The sequence below is a fragment of the Girardinichthys multiradiatus genome, chromosome 6 (assembly GCF_021462225.1).
Source record: "Girardinichthys multiradiatus isolate DD_20200921_A chromosome 6, DD_fGirMul_XY1, whole genome shotgun sequence".
In the NCBI taxonomy this organism is placed as follows: domain Eukaryota; kingdom Metazoa; phylum Chordata; class Actinopteri; order Cyprinodontiformes; family Goodeidae; genus Girardinichthys; species Girardinichthys multiradiatus.
In genome coordinates, this window is record NC_061799.1 from 14,718,201 (window position 1) to 14,739,091 (window position 20,891).

A 20,891-nucleotide genomic window follows, 5' to 3' on the forward strand; every position below is an offset into this window, starting at 1 on the left:
ATCAGAATCCTGAAGTCAGTTTAAATTGTAAATGTTCTCAGTTTAGACAAAAATTACAATTACTTTCTGGTTGATTTCCATGTGAAATTGTTACAAATAGTTTAGCTCCGCTGTTTGGCTCTAAGAGAAAATAATTCCTCATTTAGTTTCTCATTTTCATTCTTTTATCTTCAACTTAATAAGATAACATTTTCTTAGGCTATTTTATGGATGAGAGTGGCATAATCGTAATATGATTTCACCACCGTAAAGCAGATTTTTTTGTGAAAGGCTCTGTGTCCAGAACAATTTACTTTGGTGTGCATTTAATTCTTCTTTGAAGTCAGGGCTCGTATCTGTCAAACGTGTGACACCTGAGAGAAGTACATTGTAGTTGCAAGTCAAAAAACCAATAGGATTTTCTTATTGACCAAGGTATCTACTATTACAAGCTGATAATAATCTATTTTGCTCCATTCTATACATTTGAATAAGTAAAAGAAAAGGTTCAAAAGTAGAGATTATTTTGTGGTTTGTGTGTTACTTGTTAAATGAAATGCAAACTGTCAGAAGGGAATATTCTGCAATTTCTATGACGTTTTAACAGCCATATTGAATCTGAACCCAGGCATCTCCATCTTCAGGGGATGTTCAGTTTCATTTATCTGGTTTAGATCTCAAAAGGTTCAACTTCTAGTTTAAAATCAAGTGCACCATCACGTGCTAGCTGAGTAAAAAAGATTTAATAAAACACAGTAAGAATTACAATTCCTATAGGGTCAATAAAAAAATGAAACCATCTTAGGGCTGCCTTCAGAAAATTATACAGGACAAAAATGGTAGATTGAAAATATGAGTATGAAATTCAAATTCAATTCAATTCAAAAATACTTTATTAATCCCAAAGGGAAATTAAATGGTGTTGTAGCTCATTATGAGGGTTTCCTCAAAGAGCCGTTGTAGATGCTGATGGCTGTGGGCAGGAAGGATCTCCTGTAGCGCTCCGTCTTACAGCAGATCTGAAGAAGCCTTTGACTGAAGACACTCTGTTGCTGTAGGACAGTCTCATGAAGAGGATGCTTAGGGTTCTCCATAATGTTCTTCATTTTATGAAGAATCCTTCTTTCCACAATGATCTCCAGAGGTTCCAGAGGAGTCCCCAGTACAGAGCCAGCCTTTTTTATCAGCTTGTTGAGCTTTTTAAAGTCCCTGGTTCTGATGCTGCTTCCCCAGCAGATGATGGTAGAAGAGATCACACTCTCCACAACAGACTTATAGAAGATATGCAGCATCTTGCTGCAAACACCAAAGGACCTAAGCTTCCTCAAGAAGTACAGTCTGCTCTGTCCCTTCTTGTAGATGGCTTCACAGTTGCATCTCCACTCTAGTCTGTTGTCCAGGTGAACACCGAGGTATTTATACTCCTCCACCACCTCCACTTCTTCTCCCATGATGGAAATAGTTTTGGACTTATTTCTGTTTCTCTTCAAATCTACAATCATCTCCTTTGTTTTACTCACGTTCAAGATGAGATGATTGTTTCCACACCATGCCACAAAGCGGTCCACCACCTTCCTGTACTCAGCTTCTTGTCCATCTATGATCCACCCCACGACTGCAGAATCATCCGAGTATTTCTGCAGATGACAGGAGTCTGTCTTGTACTGGAAGTCTGAGGTGTACAGAGTGAAGAGGAATGGTGAGAGTACAGTCCCCTGTGGTGCTCCTGTGCTGCTGACTACTTGGTTAGACTCACAACCCTTCAGTCTCACAAACTGTGGTCTGTTTGTCAGGTAGTCTTTGATCCAGGAAATTGTTGAGGCCTCCACCTGAGTCTTCTGGAGTTTCTGACAAAGCAAATCAGGTTGGATTGTATTAAATGCACTGGAGAAATCAAAGAACATGATCCTCACAGTGCTGCTGGCTTTGTCCAGATGACCGTGAGTTTGTTGAAGCAGGTGTATGATGGCATCTTCAACTCCAACTCCACAGCAATAAGCAAACTGAAGGGGTTCCTGATGGTTTACTGTTTGTTTACTCAGGTGGGCCAACAGGAGTCTCTCTAGGACCTTCATGATGTGAGATGTCAGGGCAACAGGTCTATAGTCATTGAGGACTGATGGGTGAGTTTTCTTTGGTACCGGAACAAGACAGAAGGTCTTCCACAACACTGGAACCTTCTTCTGGGCCAGGCTAAGGTTGAAGAGGTGCTGCAGAATCCCACAGAGCTGCTCTGCACAGGCCTTCAGGACTCTAGGGCTGACATGATCTGGACCTGCAGCCTTATTCCGATTCAGTCTCTCCAGTTGCATCTTCTCTTGACTTCTTGAGACACACAGGTGGAAGCGGGAAGCAAAGGAAGCATCAGCATCTTCTGATATGGTTGAAGGCAAACATGTAGAAGCAGAAAGGTCCATGGCTGAGGTGGAAGATGAAAAATGTGAGGTGTTACTGGACAGCTGTGGGTCCTGTGGGTCAAAGGAAGGTGGAATATCTGTTTGGCTGTGAGCAGGAGAGGAGGATGCGAAGCTTGTTTCTGAACTGAACCTATTGAAGAATGTGTTCAGTTCATTGGCTCTGTCCAGACCTCCATTGGTCTGATCATCCTTTTGCTTGAAGCCTGTGATCTTCTTCATCCCTGTCCACACATCTCTGATATTGTTTTGCTGGAGCTTGCTCTCTAGCTTCTTCTTGTACACCTCCTTGCTGTCTCTTATCTTGACTTTAAGTTGCTTCTGTAAACTCCACAATAATTCTCTGTCTTCCTCTCTGAAGGCTATTTTTTTCTTGTTAAGCAGGTCCTTCAGGTCACTGGTGATCTAAGGTTTGTTATTGGGGAAGCGTCTCACGGTTCTGGTGGGGATGATGTTATCCACACAGAAGTTTATATAGTCGGTTACACACTCAGTCACGGCATTGATGTCCTTTCCATGTGGCTGGCACAGTGCGTCCCAGTCTGTAGCCTCAAAGCAACCTTGCAGAGCTTCTTCAGCTTCCTGTGACCATTTTCTCACAGTCCTCTTTATAAATTAATTAATAAATGTATAAATAAATGCCAGTAAGTATCAGAAGAAACCTACAAACTACAAAAATACTTTACTTTGATTAAATAATTATCAGCACAGGTGTCACCATCCTCACCATCAATAACATTTCTGAAAACAAACAGAATATTAAAGTTACCTCGCGTGGTTTGAGATCTCTGCATCACTCCTCAGAAAACTCCCCTGTTGTTGAAAACATCACATATTTGCCAATCCTCCTGTTCATCAACTAAGCAATTTCATGAATACAATTCAAGTAGAAACAAATGGAGACTTCAGAAAAGGTTCTTCTGGGTACCTGTGTGTGAAACCAGCGTTTAAACAGGGTATCCGCAAATAGGAATTCAGCAGACATACCTAGAGGAGGTAGATACTGTTACCTTAAAGTGGTAATAAACAAATACATTGCTAATAAAGGCTGATTACAGACTGGCCATATTTACCTTTCATAGAAAATATGATTTTTATAGATTTCTAGTGATTGGTTTTTGCTACTGAGCAGGAACAAGATAAAAACAACAAGGGGGTTAGTTTAAACAACTGCTGTTTTAAAAGGGCAGCTGACTTTACTGATGAGAGTGTCCATGTTAGAAATAAAAACATAGACTAACACTTTTTTTTGGTTTTATACAATTGTTTTATTAATCTTACTGCCTCTGGCTTCACCACTATTCCCTTGTCCTCTTGCTTCCACTTGCATTTCACATTAACATTAAATACCACTGAATTTCAATTCAAATTCACTTTTTAATGACACATAAAATGTTCTTTTTACTCTTGAAGGCCATTAAGATTTTATTGTGTTGTTTGTTGCAAACTGGGACCCGTCACGTAGTTGTTATGAGTGGGGATCACAGCCTTTTTCTCTGAATATCTCAGTATATATCTCAGACGTATTCGTGACATTCATTGGTGATTCTTCTTGTTTTGGTATCATAAAAAGGTTTTTACTTAATGCTGTCAATAATTTAATTAGTATTTACACAGTTTGAGCCGCCATTCTTTTCATCACTGACACACAGTATTTTCACACAAAGTTTAGAACATTTGTGTTTCAATGTTATTCCAGGGCATCATCCGACTGTCATAACTGTCATATAGGGCCTTGAAAAATATTTGCGCCCCTGAATTTTTCTATATTTTCATACACTACAACCATGTATTTTATTAAAATTTTATATGATATGATATGATATGATAGAGCACCATCCAATTATAGTTGTGGCTGTATGGTAAATGGTAAATGGCCTGAAAGTGAATAGTGTTTTATCAAGTCCCCAGAGACCCCAAAGCGCTTTACACTACAATCAGTCATCCACCCATTCACACCCTGACAGTGGTGAGCTACAATGTAGTCACAGCGGCCCTGGGGCAGACTGACACAAGTGAGGCTGCCATACAATCGGCGCCACCGAGCTCAAGGACACAACAACTGAGACGGACAAAGCAGGAGTTTAAACTGGCAACCCACCGGTTACAGGACGAACTCCTGCCACCTGAGGCACAGCTGAACTGAGAGTTGTTTTCCAGCCAGCCAGTCGCAAGTCTTTTTCAGCTTCTAACTGGTTTTCTTGCTGTGTTGCCCTCTGCTTAGCTCCATTCATCTTCAAATCAACTCTGACCAGCTTCTCTGCCCCTGAAGAAAAGGATTCCCACAGCATGATGCTGCCAACAACATATTTCACTGAAGGGATGGTGTGTGTTCAGAGCTATTTGCAATGATAGTTTTCCATCTCACATTGTATTTTGCATGTAGGTTAAAAGGTTCCATTTTGGTCTCATCTGACCAGAATGCCTTCTTTCATATGTTTACTGTGTCCCCTACATGGCTTGTGGCAAACTTTAAACTGGACGTCTTGGGCATTTCTTTCAACAATTTTTTTCTTGCCACTCTTTAACATCTGCCAGATTTGTGGAGTGCGTATCTGATAATTGTTCTGTTAACAGATACTACCATCTGATGTGTGAATCTCTGCAGCTCCACCATTTGCCACTTGGCTGCTTATCTGATTAATGATTTGCTTGGCTGGTTAAGGCATTAGTTTAGGAGACAATCCTTTGGTATCTTTGCAGTTGTCCCATACCATTTCTTTTGTTTTTCATGGTGCTCCGTGACCTAACCCTGCTTTGAATGCTGCCTTAACCTTATCCCTGGCCTGCCTGCTGAGTTCCTTGGTCTTCAAGATGCTGTTTGTTCACTAAGGTTCTCTAACTTTTTTTATATATATTTTATATATTTTTATGTATATTTTTTTATTTTATATTAATTGCTGCATTTACACTGAGATTAGATTACACACAAGGGGTCATTTAATTGATATAATGGCTTCTAAAAACAGCTGGTTTTACTGGAGTTTATTTAATAGCATCTGGCAAAAAAAAAGCATCTTGAATAAGTAAAATGTTTGAAAACCATGTCTCATTTCCTTCAGCTTCACAATCATGCACTATGTCATTTCAGTCTATCACACAAAATGCTGAGCTCTCTGAGAGTGGTGTTTATAGCATGACTGAGTGTGAACATATTTAAGGAGTATGCTTACTTTTTCGAGGTACTGTAACGTCTAATCACATCATATTTAAATGTTCAGTACCTGTGCTTTAATTTATGTAAGGCTGATTCTGCATTTCTCTCTGGATTCCTTGAGTTTTATCCCCCATGTAGCTAAGAAGCAGTAACAGAGATCTATGAGCTTTACCCTCTTGTCATGCTAATAAGCAATCAGCATCATTCTGATTGAGTGGTGGATGTCTTTTACCACTTCTAGTGTAGCTGTGAGGGCTAAAAACCCACCACTTCCAGTATGTGAATTGCTCATCCTCCCTGCATGCCTTTTACCCTCTGCCTATAATTTCTGAATCTGGCAGAGTTTGAGACTCCGTTGTAATGTAGACCTTTACCTTATTTTCTGTTTGCTGAATTTTCCCCAAGCAAACTTTTTCTGCTTCTAGGGATCCTATTGATCACATTGAAGTAGGGACAGATCATAACCTCCTCAATAAACAAGTGTCACTCTCTCCCCTCTGTCTGTGCATCTCCACTCTAGTGCAGCTGTGGGTGATTACCATGAAGCAGCGATTAGGGAGTGTGCTGGAGAGGACAAAACTCCATCAACTGCGGGGCAATTACAGGAGAGGAAGGGAGAGGAAGTAGAAAAGGAGGAGATAGGAGACTATAAAGAGGGTGTAGTAACATAATCAGATTAAAGGCATGAGGAGCAGCAAAGATGGCAGTATTACAGTGTTACAGCAGATGTTATCACATCATATATCATTCACATGAAAATAAGATGAGCAGATATTGTATTGTATGTTCAGAAGTGTACCTGCAAACACAAAACCCTCTAGGAAATCATAACATTGTCAATATGCTCTGAAATGTAATAGCATCTTGCAAGATGTTCAGATAACATCTGATTTCACCTGTTTGGTGGTGTGTATGTAATAACTGCAGCTGCAAGATCTTCCAAGCTTGATAAAGCAGGATGACATCAACATTGCTGTTGCGTTATGTTTTAACAAATAACATGGCAAGCAAAAAGGCAATGTTGAAGGAAAGCAATAAGAAGTCAGATTTCCAATCTGCCACTGTTATGTAGCATTCTATCCACAGTGAAATATGGTGGTGGCAGTGTCATGCTATGGGACTGCATCTTTTAAGCAGTGAAAGGGAAGCTAATCACAGTTCATGGGAAGAAAGAGCTAAATTCAGGGCAACTATGGAAGAAAATCTAGAAGCTGGTAAAGATCTAAGACCGTGGTGGAGGTTCACATTGTAGCAGGACTATGAATGGAAAACATACTTTAGATCAAAGTATGTATATTTGTCATAATGTCCCTGTCAAAGTTTATACCTAAATCCACTTGAGAATCAGTGAGATTAAGCATTACACACAGACACTAAACATCCATTTTAGCTGAGCTAGAGCTATTTTGCAAAAACAAAAAAATGTCTCTAACTGAGTGAAGCTGGAAGTGACATACCCCAATGGGCTTGTAGCTGTGATTGCAGCTAAAGCTGGTTCTACAATTATTGACTTAGGGTAATAATATTCTAATCCTTGCCAGACTTTTCAGATTTCTATTTATTGTATTTAAAGTCTGGCACACACACTGTGCGATAAAAAAAAAAAAAAAAATCCTGACCTGCACATGTCCTGCTCTGAGAGGTTGATATAAGAGTTGCTACTTTCTGGCATACTGCCCGATGGAAGACGGCACAACTTGTTAAAGCAGCCAGACAGATCCAACAGCCATATCAGTCCATTGTTAAATTGACTGCAAGTTATAGGTGTTAATGCTCTAATTGATAATGTCAGTTTAGTGTGTGCAGAGTCTCAGGTGTCTTATGCAGGAAATCAAATGCTTTTTTTAGCCAACTTCATCACCGTTTACAGAAATATGTGCCTTTTGCCAACATTTTCTGAGCTACATTATAGCTGCTTCATCTATTCTTGAGAAATATCCAATTCATGCAACAGATGAAGGTCTCCTTATTTATCGGCTGCTTTTGAAACAAGATATCCTCTCCTTCTCTTTTGCTTCCTTTGCGCACGCGAGCCCTGCTGGCCATCAAATCCTCACCTCATGCACAATTCAAAATGCTGCTCCATTCTAAAACATGCCTTATCATCCACAGTGGGACGGCGTCGGCCCCTTTCCAGACTTGGCTGAGCCTCCGAAAGGCATCCAGATGTTGTGGCACCCCACTATCGTCAAGCCCTACCTCACACTGCTGTCCGAGTGCTCCAACCCAGACACCCTGGAGGGAGCAGCTGGGGCTCTGCAAAACCTAGCCGCTGGCAGCTGGAAGGTGAGATCTGAGCGGCTGTGTCATTGTATACTAAACATCATCTGCAAGAGGAGAGAATCTTGCAATTTTAGTAGAGAAAAACATTAAGAAATTAATAAAAACATGCCATCAAGAAACAGGCTTAGTTTTTAAATAAGAGATACACAATTGAATCTGGAAGGCTTTAGTGAAAACTAATAAAAACGTTAAGTAATAATAGTATGACTGATATGGTGCCTAACACTTGTTCTACAACAAACATTTAAGGAAATGAAGGATTGCATAAAAAGACAAATGTTTCTGTCTCTGACTCTTTCCTAACTGTTTTCCAGTGGTCCGTCTACATCCGAGCTGCAGTACGCAAAGAGAAAGGTCTACCTATCCTGGTGGAGTTACTGAGGATAGACAATGATCGGGTGGTCTGTGCTGTGGCTACTGCCTTGAGAAACATGGCTCTGGACATAAGGAACAAGGAGCTTATTGGTAAGTGGTCCAAACACAGCAAACTCAGAAGCTCCACCCACCAAAAGGTGTATATTGAGAATCTGGGTGTAATGGAAATATGATATTTCTGGACAAATTAAAGCTCAAGCAGCACTATGTAGTTGGTATCAGAATGTGATTTTATATGGTGAAGTAAACTCATCAAAATATTATGGGCCCCATATGGTAGTGATTGTTTTATGAAACCTTTATTTGTGAAAAAAAAAAAATGTTTATCCAAAACATTGCTACAATCTGTTGCTGTCTCATTCTCATGAATCTGATATTGTGTGATGTCTCATCTAATGAGCTGAATGTGTTGGTTGAACCCTTTTACAATACATATTTATATATGCATTAAAAAAACATCCAGTGGAAAGGACAAATTTTTGAAATATGATTTAGCCTAATACGACTTTTCTGTTTTGTTTTTTTTTACCTTTCTATATGTAGGTAAACTGAATACATTTACTTTAAAGCAAATTAAAAACATTTCAGGTCCATTGTATTGCTATACAAATTTTATTTTATTTTGCCCAACTTGAAAATTTTGCAGTAAAGACAATTTGCTTAGCAAGAAAATCTTAGCAAATTTATTTGAGTATAACTTGTTGAGAGGAATATGGTTTGTGATGATTTTGCAAAAGCATTTGGACTATTTATCCCTCTATTTGAAGAAAGCTCTTCTCTTTAAAACGACAGCACTGCTGCTCTGACTGAACACCTGATACTAGATGTTTGCTAGAGACTGACTGATGTCTTTAATAAACTCTGCTTTTCTACTGGTCCCCATGGCAACAACCACCTGCCTCTGTCTATTTACTCTGTTTGATGCTTTTGGCTTTGAGCTAAACTGTGTGATGTCTTAGTTCATGAATGCGACCATCCATGTCCTCAGTGGATGTAGGCCATAGTGTCAAATTTTCCTTTGTGCTGGCCGGGCGCATACGGCTGTGTTTTGAGGGAACATATTGTCCTCCCCTTAGTTGGAACAGAAAGAAATTGCTTTAGCTACACAGCATATTGTGTGGTCAGATTCACAGAGCTCTCAGTTGCAAATATCAATACTGTCAGCACTGGCAACTCTGCTGTAAGCCAAATGTTGTTTTATTATTCCAGCAATACAAACATGATTAAAAGCTTCTGCTCTGGAGTGTGCATGCTTATAAAAGTGGGAAAATTGCAGACAGTGCAAGCTGTAAAGATCCATATTGCAGGAAAACACTTACAGTATAGAGGTGAGCTGTCAGTAAGCCATGATGGGGCCCTGCTCCTCAACACCAGTGCAGGGTGATGACCCAATCAGAATGAGAGCCACAGGGCAGAGTGTACATGATACCCTGACAGAATTACATGGCTGTCATGGGAAATGTAGTCTGTCTGTGTCGGAGCATGTGGTCATGTTCCCTTTAGTGTGTGACAGCCCGACCACCAAGAGTGCATGTTCGTTTTCCACACATTTCTACCTCTACCAGCTTCAGCTCTAATGCTCCAACCACATATGTGAGGTCAGACACTGATGTTGGATGAGACGCACTGGCTCGCAATCTCATCTCTAATTCATCCAAGAAGTGTTCTATCGGGTTGAGGTCAGGACCCTGTGCATACCGGTCACATTTTTCCACACTAAACATCCTAATCCATGTCTTTATTGGCGTTGTTTGCCTTTGTTCAGTGGTGCACAGTAATGTTGGAACAGAAAGGGACCATCCCCAAATTGTTCCCACAACGTTCATTCTATCTGGAAGCCTTAAGGGCACAGTAACACTGCTAGTCCAGTCCACGGATTTGGAAAAGTGAGAAATTTCACACCTTCACTAGGCCCAGTTTGCATTTTTTTAGACCAAGCTAAACATTCTCATGCAGTTGCAACAGATTGTTTCCGGGGCAGTAATGTTCCATTTTAGTAGAAGAGAAAGAATCCGAAGTTAAAGGAGTTTGAAAATGTCTCATGGGGCTATGTGGAGTACTGAAGAGGTGCAGGCACAGAAACACATTTGAACATCAAAGTAGCAACAGAATGCCCAATAAGATGGACTTGTTTCTTAGTGCATTTTTTTTCTTCCCAATCAGCGCGATACTGGAGCAATACTGCCCCTAAAACAATTCGTTCCAACTGCATCACATTTGGCTCGGTCTAAAAATCCCTGGATCGTTTCCTGGACCGGACTCTTAAGAGTGGCTTTCACTAAGGGTCTGAACCCAACTCTTGAACAACCTCCCCACACCCTAAAAGACCATGATGCACCAAATTTTACACTCAGCACAATGTTAGGCAGGAACCATTCTCCTGGCAGCTGCCAAACCCAGACTTGTCCACTGGATTGCCTGAGAGATGTGTGTCACTGCAGAGAATGTCTCCACTGCTCTGCAGTCCAGTGGCAGTGTACTTTACAACACTACAGCTTTGTATTGCACTTAATGATATAAGGCTTGGATGCAGTGGTTCAGCCAGAGAAACCTGTCCCATGTAACTCAAACGTTAAGTCAGACCTGTTCCGGGACCTGTTCCCGATGTTGGACTCTGGCAGGGCTGCCCTTTGTCACCGGTCCTGTTTATAACTGTAATGGACAGGATTTCTAGGCACAGCCAAGGGCCTGAGGGGTCCAGTTTGGGGACCAGTGGATTTTGTCTCTGCATTTTGTGGACAATGTGGTTCTGCTGGCTCTCTCCAGCCAAGACCTACAGCATACACTGGGGTGGTTTGCAGTCAAATACGAAGGATCTCAGGGTCTTGTTCCCGAGTGAGGGAAGAATGGAGCGAGAGATCGACAGACAGACTGGAGCGGCAGCTGCAGATGCTGTGCCGGTCCATTGCGGTGAAGAGAGAGTTGAGCTGAAAGGCAAAGCAGTAGGTGGCCTCCCCCGGTCTCTCCCTTAGAAATACAGTGAGGAGCACGGCCAGTTGGGAGAAGCTTGTAGTAGAGCCGCTGCTTCTCCACATTGAGAGGAGTTAGCTGAGGTGGCTCAGGCATTTGTTTTAAATGCCTTCTGGACGCCTTCCTCAGGAGGTGTTTCAGGCACATCCCACCGGGAGGAGACCCTGGGGTCGAGCCAGGACACCTCCCCAAGAAGAACTGTAGGAGGTGAGGAGAGGGAAGTTTGAGTATCTTTGCTGATTCTGCTGCCCTGTCCGGCCCGGTCCCAGATAAACAGAAGACGACGAGAACAAGTATTTTAGGAAACCAGTTCAAAAAAAGAGTGATAGACCGCATAAAAATGATCTATAAGTAATAATGACATTTAAGTTTGAACTGCTTCCAGACTTCATATTGGTACTTTAATACAAATTTTTTAAATGATTCTGGACTGCATTTAATTGTCTCTACCATCTTAGAAAAGGACAAAACCCACAATATATGGAATGATCAAACCTGGGTGGAACATTCTACATTTGTTATAGATTTTTTTTTTTTTATCTACCTTTTGGGTATTGTGAATTTTATTTAGAAGGAAAATGATTTTCCAGAAAACCTTGAGGCTTTTTAAGGGCCTTAGGTTCTGTTGATTAAAGAAAAACTTTAAACCTGAAGTTCAAACCTCGGACTTGTATAAGCTTCATGCTAGAACACTTCAAGATGGATTTTTGAGGAAAAGAGTAATAAAAAAAAAAAAAGATGTTTCCTGCAACTCTGCCTGAAGTTATTCTAACAACTTGTAATATTTATTTCATATCTTGTTTCTTTTTCCTTTCAACCTCCAAATCCTTATCAACAGTTTTTCCACTAAACCTTTTCCACTCTGTCCATCACATCTTACCAGGCAAATATGCCATGAGGGACTTGGTGCATCGTTTACCTGGAGGGAGCAACAACAACAACACCAGCAGCGGAGGCGGAGGAAGCACCAACAGCAGTATCCTGGCTGGGAAGACAATGTCAGACGACACCATCACTGCAATCTGCTGCGCGCTGCATGAGGTCATCACAAAGAACATGGAGAATACCAAAGCTCTGAGGGACGCCGGTGGCATCGAAAAGCTTATCGGCATCGCCCGCAGCAAGGGAGACAAGTAAGTCAAATGTGAAGGTGTTGTTGGGTGAAAGATTGGGGTAAACAAACAGAATAATAAGGCTTGGTTAGATGCAGAATTTCTTTCATTTGCACTTTCAGTAGTTTCATAAAAGTTGCTAAGCCTGGTTGGATTTAAAGAGAATTAAAACCGGTTTTAATTATGTTCACAAGAACTCAGAAGATCTTTACACCATTAGTGAATGTACCAATAAAAAAGCTTGTCGACAAAGCTTGATGGACTCTGTCTTTTACCTATCAGCCAGCCAAAAGCAAAACTATGTCTAAGACATGCTTAGAAAGGCATCCAAATTCCTGCAAGTGAATTTATCCGCACTGCTCTGCTAACGTATGGCTGGGCTGGACATCACATTGATTATACCATAGTTGTTTGCCATATCTCTTTTTGTCATTATCAAGCAGATTTAAGAGGACTGTAGTCAATGTGCTGGAATCTGATAGAGTGGAAAGGGGATATAAAGCCCTCTGGTGAGGCAGTAGTGAAGCTGAAGGTCACCTGTGTGCTCATGTCCAGGCTATGAGTCCTCAGGCAGAGGAGTAAATAGAAAACTGGATTCAGAATTAAAACCAAGCCATCATTGTGTGCTCTCTACACAGACTGTGTACTTACAAGCCTTGAATTTTTAACATCTAGTCCAAAGGACAGTTGAGTGTAGAAACAAAGAACACAAGGTTCATAGCTTGAGATTTTTAACTTTTATCTCATAGTCTAAAAGATCGATGCTATTTATGGCCTACGTGATTAAATAATAGCAATACAATAGTCATCATTAAACAATGACCAAGTTCAGTGTATCTGAATGAAATCTTCATATGATAGACCAAAATAAACACCAGACAGTGGGCCATACTAACACATAAATATGCTTTGAGCTGGCTATAGGTTTGGGGTCACTGCAGTGTTGTTTGTTCCCTTTCTTGTTATCACTGTATTTAGCTCCATCGACTCTGACCAGTTTTCTCATATCTCCTAAAGAAAACCATCCCCACTGCATGATGCTGCCACCACCATGTTTCACCAGAGCGTAGTGTTCAGGGTGATGTGCAGTTTTGGTTGTTTGCCACAAATAGCATATTGTATGTTGGACAAAAAGTTCTATTTCAGTGTTATGTGAGCAGAGCACCTTCTTCCATGTGCTTGCTGTGCCCTCTACAGGGGTTGTGGAAAACAATGCAAAGGAACTTATTATTGCTTTCTTTCAACAATGGCTTTCCTCTTTCTCAGTCTTCCATATAAGTCAGCTTTATAGAGTCCATGACTACTACTGGTCTTTTTCATTATTTTATTATTTTATCATTAAACTAACTAACATTTATTGCCACATAAACACACACAAAAGTACCGTAAATTGGTACCGTTGAGTACCAATACCAATTCCCACAGGTACTGTATCCATTGAAATGTGAAAGGTACCGTACCCTAATGATAACTATAAAAACTAACTTTAAACTGTAAAATTAGAACATGGGGAGATGCCAAACCGTAAAACACCTGTTTTAGTTTATTTCTGTAATAAATTGCTTGAGAGGCACGAGGACCATAGAGGCTACTTCTGCCTCTCTGCCTGCTTTTCTCTGACGCTTTTCTCCTAAGCTCCCTGCTTACTTGCATTATTTACTCTTAACTTTTTATCTCTTCGCCAAAATTACAGAAATATTGGACTAAAACTACTTCTTACCAGCGACTCCCAAGGATGATTATTATTTTTTTTTTTTTTTTTTTTAAAGATGTTAATGTTTTTATAATCAAACTCGAAAGAAGGACAAGTTGACGCCAGCTAATCGGCACAAAATGTCTCCCTTCACCACAGAGGACTTCGACAAACATTTACAGAAATTGGCTGTTTTGGAGATGAAAATCCATCGACTAGAAGTGAATGTGGAGGTGAATATGGGGTACAGCGATGATTCAACTCTGCCTGTGATCCCAAACAGTGACAGTCAGCTCAACAACTCAGCCGGCAATCAGAACATCAGAATAAACCTACCGACAGATCCCCCTGGCATGTTTTAGGTACAATCCCAAAAAATCAAGGTGGACGACTCACTGAAAGATCTCAGCAATAAATTAAATAAATTAGAATGGCCAGAATTACAAAGAAATGCCCCCGTTTCCCCTGGGAAAAGGAGACCTCGACAGCGAGCTGCTGTCACAACAACTGATAGGAGTGAGACAGCTGGAAATAATGGAATTCCCCTCCAAAACAGATTTGCTCCACTACAGAATGAAAACCAGGAAAATGATCCATCTTCTGAGAACAATAAAAGGTTTGAGAACAACCTTCATTCTAAACAGTCTTCTCCTAAATTACCAGAGAAAAAGCGCTACACCGAACCAAGAGCCCTAATAGTGGGCAACACAGCTGTGGATGGGATTAAAAACTTCTGCAACAAGAAAAACACAGAAGTTATGATTGGTACCAGTAACATGGTGTCTGATATCTCAGAATATTCTGGCAATCACAGAAAAGCGCCCATCTCTAGAAAACCTTATTATACACTGTGGAGCCATGGATGACGTGGCTAAGAAAAAATCAGAAGGACTGAAAGAGGATTTCACTCGTTTTCTGAATATTGTTGGAGGTCTCAATATCAAGGTATTTCTCAGCGGACCCTTTGCACCGATTTTCTGTAGAGATTAAATTTTTTCAAGACTTCTGATGAATAATAAATGGTTGAAAAAAACATGTGCTACTACACCTGTGAACTTCATCGACAACTTTAATATGTTTTGGGAAAAAAGACAACTCTTCAAGCTAGATGGTTTCTGTTTGAACAAGCCGGGAGCCAGACGTCTCACATCTAATCTGTTCTATTCATTAAATAATCTGCCAGCAGCTTCAACCTTCAGCAGAGAACATGGAGCATCAACAACAATGATAACGCTGCCTCCAACAGCTCCAGCTGAGACTAGCGGCCAGTTGGCTGAGAAAGAGAGGTCATCACAAAAGGTCTCCCAGTCGAAATACACAGGAGAAGTGGACCCCCCCGTTATACCCCCCTCCCCCCAGAGCCAGACCGACCCCCCCGTTAAACCCCCTTCACCCCAGACCCCGACCCAGACCGCACAGAACTCTCCCATCACCCCACTGAGCCCGCTTTTTGCTTTACTGGATTCTGATAACATGAAAGGAGCTCTTAAGATCGGAACCCAAATGGTTCTGACATCTTCTCCATTCAACACCCCCCGTGGCCGAGGCCCTGCTACTAAACCAACATCCAAATCCAAATGCCGCAGAGCCCCACCACCCCCTAATCTATCTCCTCCTAATCAGGACCTTCAAATCACTTCTCTGTGATACAGTCTGGGCCCCAGTGGTAACTCTATCAGAAATGAGCAAGTCCAAGAGGAACTTGGGCCCCTAATAGGAGATAGTTGTAAAATCTATGTGCTTATATGTGACAGAAAGAACAAAGCCAAAAGAATAAGAGACAGTAATAAACAATCAACGAAAGCCATAAACTGTCAGGTACAACCAGACACAGAGTTAATATCAGCAACTAAGTCATAAAAAGCTTTATTGAACATTAGATCTCTGTCAGAAAAATCATTTTTAATCAATGACTTCATTACTGACCACAATCTTGATGTTATGTTTTTAACAGAAACATGTTTACATGAATTTAATGAAGCTCCCATTCTGATAGAGTCAATATCTCCGAACTACAATTTTCTTTGTGAGAGCAGACAACAAAGAAAAGGTGGAGGGGTGGCCACTTTGTTTAAATGTTTATTAAAGTGTAAAAAAGTATTTCTGGGCAAAGTTGACTTTTGAATATTTGGCTCTCCAGGTAAAGAGCCCGGTCCGAACCATGTTCTTGAATATTTACAGGCCTCCTAAGTCCAAAACAAATTTATCAGTGATTTTAATGAGCTTTTATCTGTGATATGTGTTGATTATGACTGTTTAATTATTGTGGGAGACTTGAATATTCCCATGGACAATCCTGAAGACAGAAGTGCAATAGATCTATGTGACACTCTTAGAAATTTTGGTTTGACTCAACATGTTAAACAGCAAATGCACAAACAGGGACATATTTTGGACTTGATCATCACTAAGAGTCTAAACATTTCCAAGGTGTCTATGACTGATGTTGCTCTATCTGACCACTTTTCTGTTATTTTTGAAAGCATCATTTCCAATGGCTCAGTTTGCCAAAGAGACATGATAAGAAAACACATCTTTAAGGATGGTGCTGCTGAAACCTTTAACGAGATTTACTCTTCTACCTCCACTTTGCCCTGTAACACTGTAGATGAGCTGGTTGATAACTTTCATTCTAAAATTTTGGACATCATTGATTCATTTGCTCCAATTAAAGTGAAAGTCATTTCTGGGAAGAAAATGTCTCCGTGGAGAAGTGCTCCACCAGTCAGAAGTGAAAAAAAGGAGTGTCGAAAAGCTGAACGCAGGTGGCGAAAGACTGGACTCCAAGTTCACTATATAATCTATAAAGAGAGACTATACAGATATAACCTACAATTGAAAAATGCAAGGGAATCTTTCTTTTCTGAGATCATCAGCAAAAACATTAACAATGCTCATGCATTATTGGCCACGGTCGACAGGTTAACAAACCCTCCTGTAACTGTAGCATCTGAATTCCACTCTACCAGGGCCTGCAATGAATTTGCTAACTTTTTCACTGAAAACCCCAAAAGATCAGAGGGGCAGTCAGCACATTCACATCAACTCCAGTACCAAAGTTGTCTCCAACTAGAACTGATTTTGACAAAATTTCCCAATTTCACCAAATAAACGACAAAAACTTAGAAGAAATCGTACAGCAACTAAGCTCTTCTTCCTGCTGTCTCGATGTTTTACCCACAGCTTTCCTTAAGAAAGCTTTGCCTGTCATAACATCTAATTTAACACAAATAATAAACACGTCCCTTTTGTCAGGTGTTTTCCCCCAGGCCCTGAAAACAGCAATTATCAAACCTCTATTGAAAAAGAGCAACTTGGAGAAGCTGCTACTACAGAACTACAGGCCTATATCAAACCTCCGCTTCATCAGTAAGATTATTGAAAAAGCTGTGTTTCAATATTTAAACAACTTCCTAACAATGACCAACCGCTTCGATGTCTTCCAGTCAGGCTTCCTGCTCACCACAGTACACACTGCTCTTGTCAAGGTGTTCAATGACATCCGTATAAATGCAGACTGTGGAAGAACCACAGTGCTGGTATTATTGGACCTTAGTGCAGCATTCGACAATGTTGATCATTCCATTTTATTAGAGCGCCTGGAAAACTGGGTCGGCCTTTCTGGTACAGCACTCAACTGGTTTAAATCCTATTTGAAGGACAGGAACTTTTTTGTGTTAGTAGGTAACTTTACATCAGAGAGCACAAAAATCACATGTGGCGTTCCCCAAGGGTCCATCTTAGGGCCCCTCCTATTCAATATCTACATTCTCCCCCTAACTCAGATTTTAATAAACAACAACATAAGTTGTCATAACTATGCTGACGACATACAGCTATACGTTACGATGTCACCATGTTACTATGAACCCATTCAAGTGCTGAGTAAATGCTTAGAAGAAATCAATGCATGGATGTGCCAACATTTTCTTCAGCTGAATCAAAACAAAACTTAAGTAATAATTTTTGGACCAAAGGAAGAGCATTTAAAAGTTGGCACACAGCTTCAGTTAATACAGCTAGAAACCACCAGTCAGTCTCGAACCCTGGGTGTAGTGATGGACTCAGACCTGAACCTTCAGAGGCACATAAAGACAGTAACAAGGTCAACCTTCTATAAACTAAAAAACATCTCCAGGATTAAAGGACTAATGTCTCAGCAGGACCTTGAAAAACTAATTCATGAGTTCAGTTTGGTATTGATTACTGCAATGGTGTCTTCACAGGTCTGCCTAAAAAGTCGATCAGACAGCTGCAGTTGATCCACTAGAACTAAGAAAGTGGAGCACATCACCCTGGTTCTAAAGTCCCTACACTGGCTCCCTGTAGCTCAGAGAATAGAGTTTAAAATACTTCTGTTAGTCTATAAATCACTGAATGGCTTAGCACCAAAATACATTACAGACTTGTTGTTAGTGTATCAACCACCCAGACCTCTCAGGTCTTCTGGCTCAAATCTACTCTGCACACCCAGAACCAGAACCAAACATGGAGAAGCAGCTTTTAGTTCTTATGCTCCACTAATCTGGAATAAACGTCCAGAAAACTGTAAAAGCGCCGAAACCCTAAGTTGCTTTAAATCAAGATTAAAAACCTATTTGTTTAGAGTGGCCTTTGAATGTGCCATCTAAACATTATTAGTTAAGTTTTCAGTCTAATTTTCCTTTCATTTTCTTATTCATCATTCTATTCTCTCTCTTTTTTTAATTACCTCTATTGTTTGATTTTCTGTATCATTGTAATGTTTTTCCTTATGTACAGCGCCTTGAGTGCCTTGTTGCTGAAAAGCGCTATATAAATAAACTGGACTTGACTTGACTTGATAAATGTGATTCCTTAACTGTTTTTTTCTACATCTGGTATATGGTTGGCCCTCCCAGAATCCAAGACAATAACACTGACTGAAATGTCTTGGAGAAATGAAGTTTAATTTTGCAGACTCGGATAAGGCCACATGAGCCAATTAAACTCAAAGCCATTAGTCAGCTGAGTAAGAACCTGGAGGAAGCAGATTGAAATGTTGGCCAATTAATCAATCACAAAGAGCAATTATGCTGTCTGGGCTCAGTTCAATTTAAGGATACAACAGAGAAAATAAATACAGTTTTTTTTAAATGTCGTGGTCTTTGTTTGAAGGTGCTGATGATTTAAAATGTGTAGTTTTGGTGTTTTTTATAACCTTATCCTACACAAAGCAACAAAAGGACAATCGAGCTTTACACTGTGTGTTTTTGCTCTGCTGAATTCCCAGACATAGTCCCAAAGTGGTGAAAGCAGCATCGCAAGTCCTCAACAGCATGTGGCAGTACAGAGACCTCCGCAGTCTTTACAAAAAGGTACAAAAAGGACAGTCTGCTCTGGGAGCCTTCCACTGGGATATCAGACTTGTTTTTCATGATGAATATTGATACACTGAGCGCTGAGAACAAAACTGCAAGGCTTGTACATCGTCTGCCTTTCTTTCAGGATGGCTATTCGCAGTACCATTTTGTGGGCTCCTCCTCCACAATAGAGCGAGACAGACAGCGACCTTATTCCTCCTCTCGCACACCTTCAATCTCTCCGGTGCGGACATCCCCAAACAATCGATCAGGTGGGTCGACACCTTCCTTTCTTTGCTGTCCTCCCTTTAAAACCCCATCCTTCTTCCCACCAGTAGAGTCCAGTCAAAGAAGAGCTGCTCCATTATAGCTCAAGTCTTCTTTAACCTTCACAGTACAGCGACTGCTGACAAATTACTCCGTTGTCAAGTAAAATCCTTGCTTCATGCCCATTACAAAGGTTCCCCACCCTTGTGTTGTCAGAAGAAGGGTTTGAATAATTTGAGCCATCAAAGTCTTACAGAACTTGGACTGATGGTGATGATGACAGCTTCTGACAATGTTCATCATCTTTGATCTTTTCAGTCTTTCCAGACTGCGGTGCTGGCTTTCACAGTGATGACTGCTGTGAAACCAAAGAGACCAGGTTGACAAACTTCAAGCACACATGCTGAATGTTTGATGCAGATCGACACTTAATTATTTTGAAATTAAACTACTTTGTTTGTTTCATCAAAATTGTGTGTTTATTATAAAATAATAATAAAAATTAAAAATGTCACAAGAAATATATTTTTCAGTTTTATTTAAAAAGAAAATCGTGGCCCTTGAATGCTCTCAACTTGATGATTTTATCTCTCATGGCAAACTGTCTGGACACCAAATTTACTTATTGTTATATGGAGTTTTGATACGAGGGATCGCAGATTTGATCTTTAAACAAAGTCTGCTGTTTTATAGAAATCTATTTCTTTCAGCTAAAAATATTTAGAAAAATAAAGGATTAAATTCTAATGTATTGTCAGGCATTGAGGTAAATTCAAAATCAGCGAAAGATAAAAGTGTAGGTTAAAATAAAAATAAAACATGCCTGTTAGGTTAATTGGTCACTCTAAATTGCCCTTAGGTGTATGAATGAGTCTGTGCTTGGTTGTTTGTGTGTTGCCCTGCGATGGACTGGCGACCTGTCCAGGGTGTACCCTGCCTTTCGCCCATAGACTGCTGGAAATAGGCACCAGCTCCCCAGCGACCCACTATGGAATAAGCGGTAGAAAATGACTGACTGACTGACATATTTTCTATTCTTTAAACAGCTTTAGAAACAAATGAAACTAAATATGGATATAACATCCAATGCATTCGGTTGAAGCAAAAGAAAGGAAATTAAATAGACCATGGATTTCATTTTAATGCTAGAAATACATTCTAATTATGTGACATTACAATTGCTCTAGCTTGTCTGCACATCGGTATGGTACTCTGTGTGACAGAGAGAGAAGAGGAGACCGTGTAGACATATAAATGACATAAATGAAGCTTTGGATTGCAATGTGACAAAATGTGAAAAGGGTCAAGTAATATGAATAG

General features: G+C 40.4%; 1 protein-coding gene across 9 annotated transcripts in view; it reads left to right on the forward strand.

Moving 5' to 3' along the window:
- The window catches only part of ctnnd2b (catenin (cadherin-associated protein), delta 2b), a 236,028-nt gene that overhangs the window by 205,695 nt on the left and 9,442 nt on the right, over positions 1–20,891 (forward strand). For 4 of the 9 annotated variants that reach the window (XM_047367741.1, XM_047367744.1, XM_047367742.1 and 1 more), the window contains 5 exons: positions 7,663–7,836; positions 8,148–8,298; positions 12,062–12,311; positions 19,226–19,319; positions 19,450–19,576. In XM_047367741.1, the coding sequence (XP_047223697.1) occupies positions 7,663–7,836; positions 8,148–8,298; positions 12,062–12,311; positions 19,226–19,319; positions 19,450–19,576 (796 nt within the window). The remainder of the gene's footprint in view (positions 1–7,662; positions 7,837–8,147; positions 8,299–12,061; positions 12,312–19,225; positions 19,320–19,449; positions 19,577–20,891) is intronic. The other 5 variants (XM_047367743.1, XM_047367745.1, XM_047367748.1 and 2 more) reach the window with 2 other exon arrangements.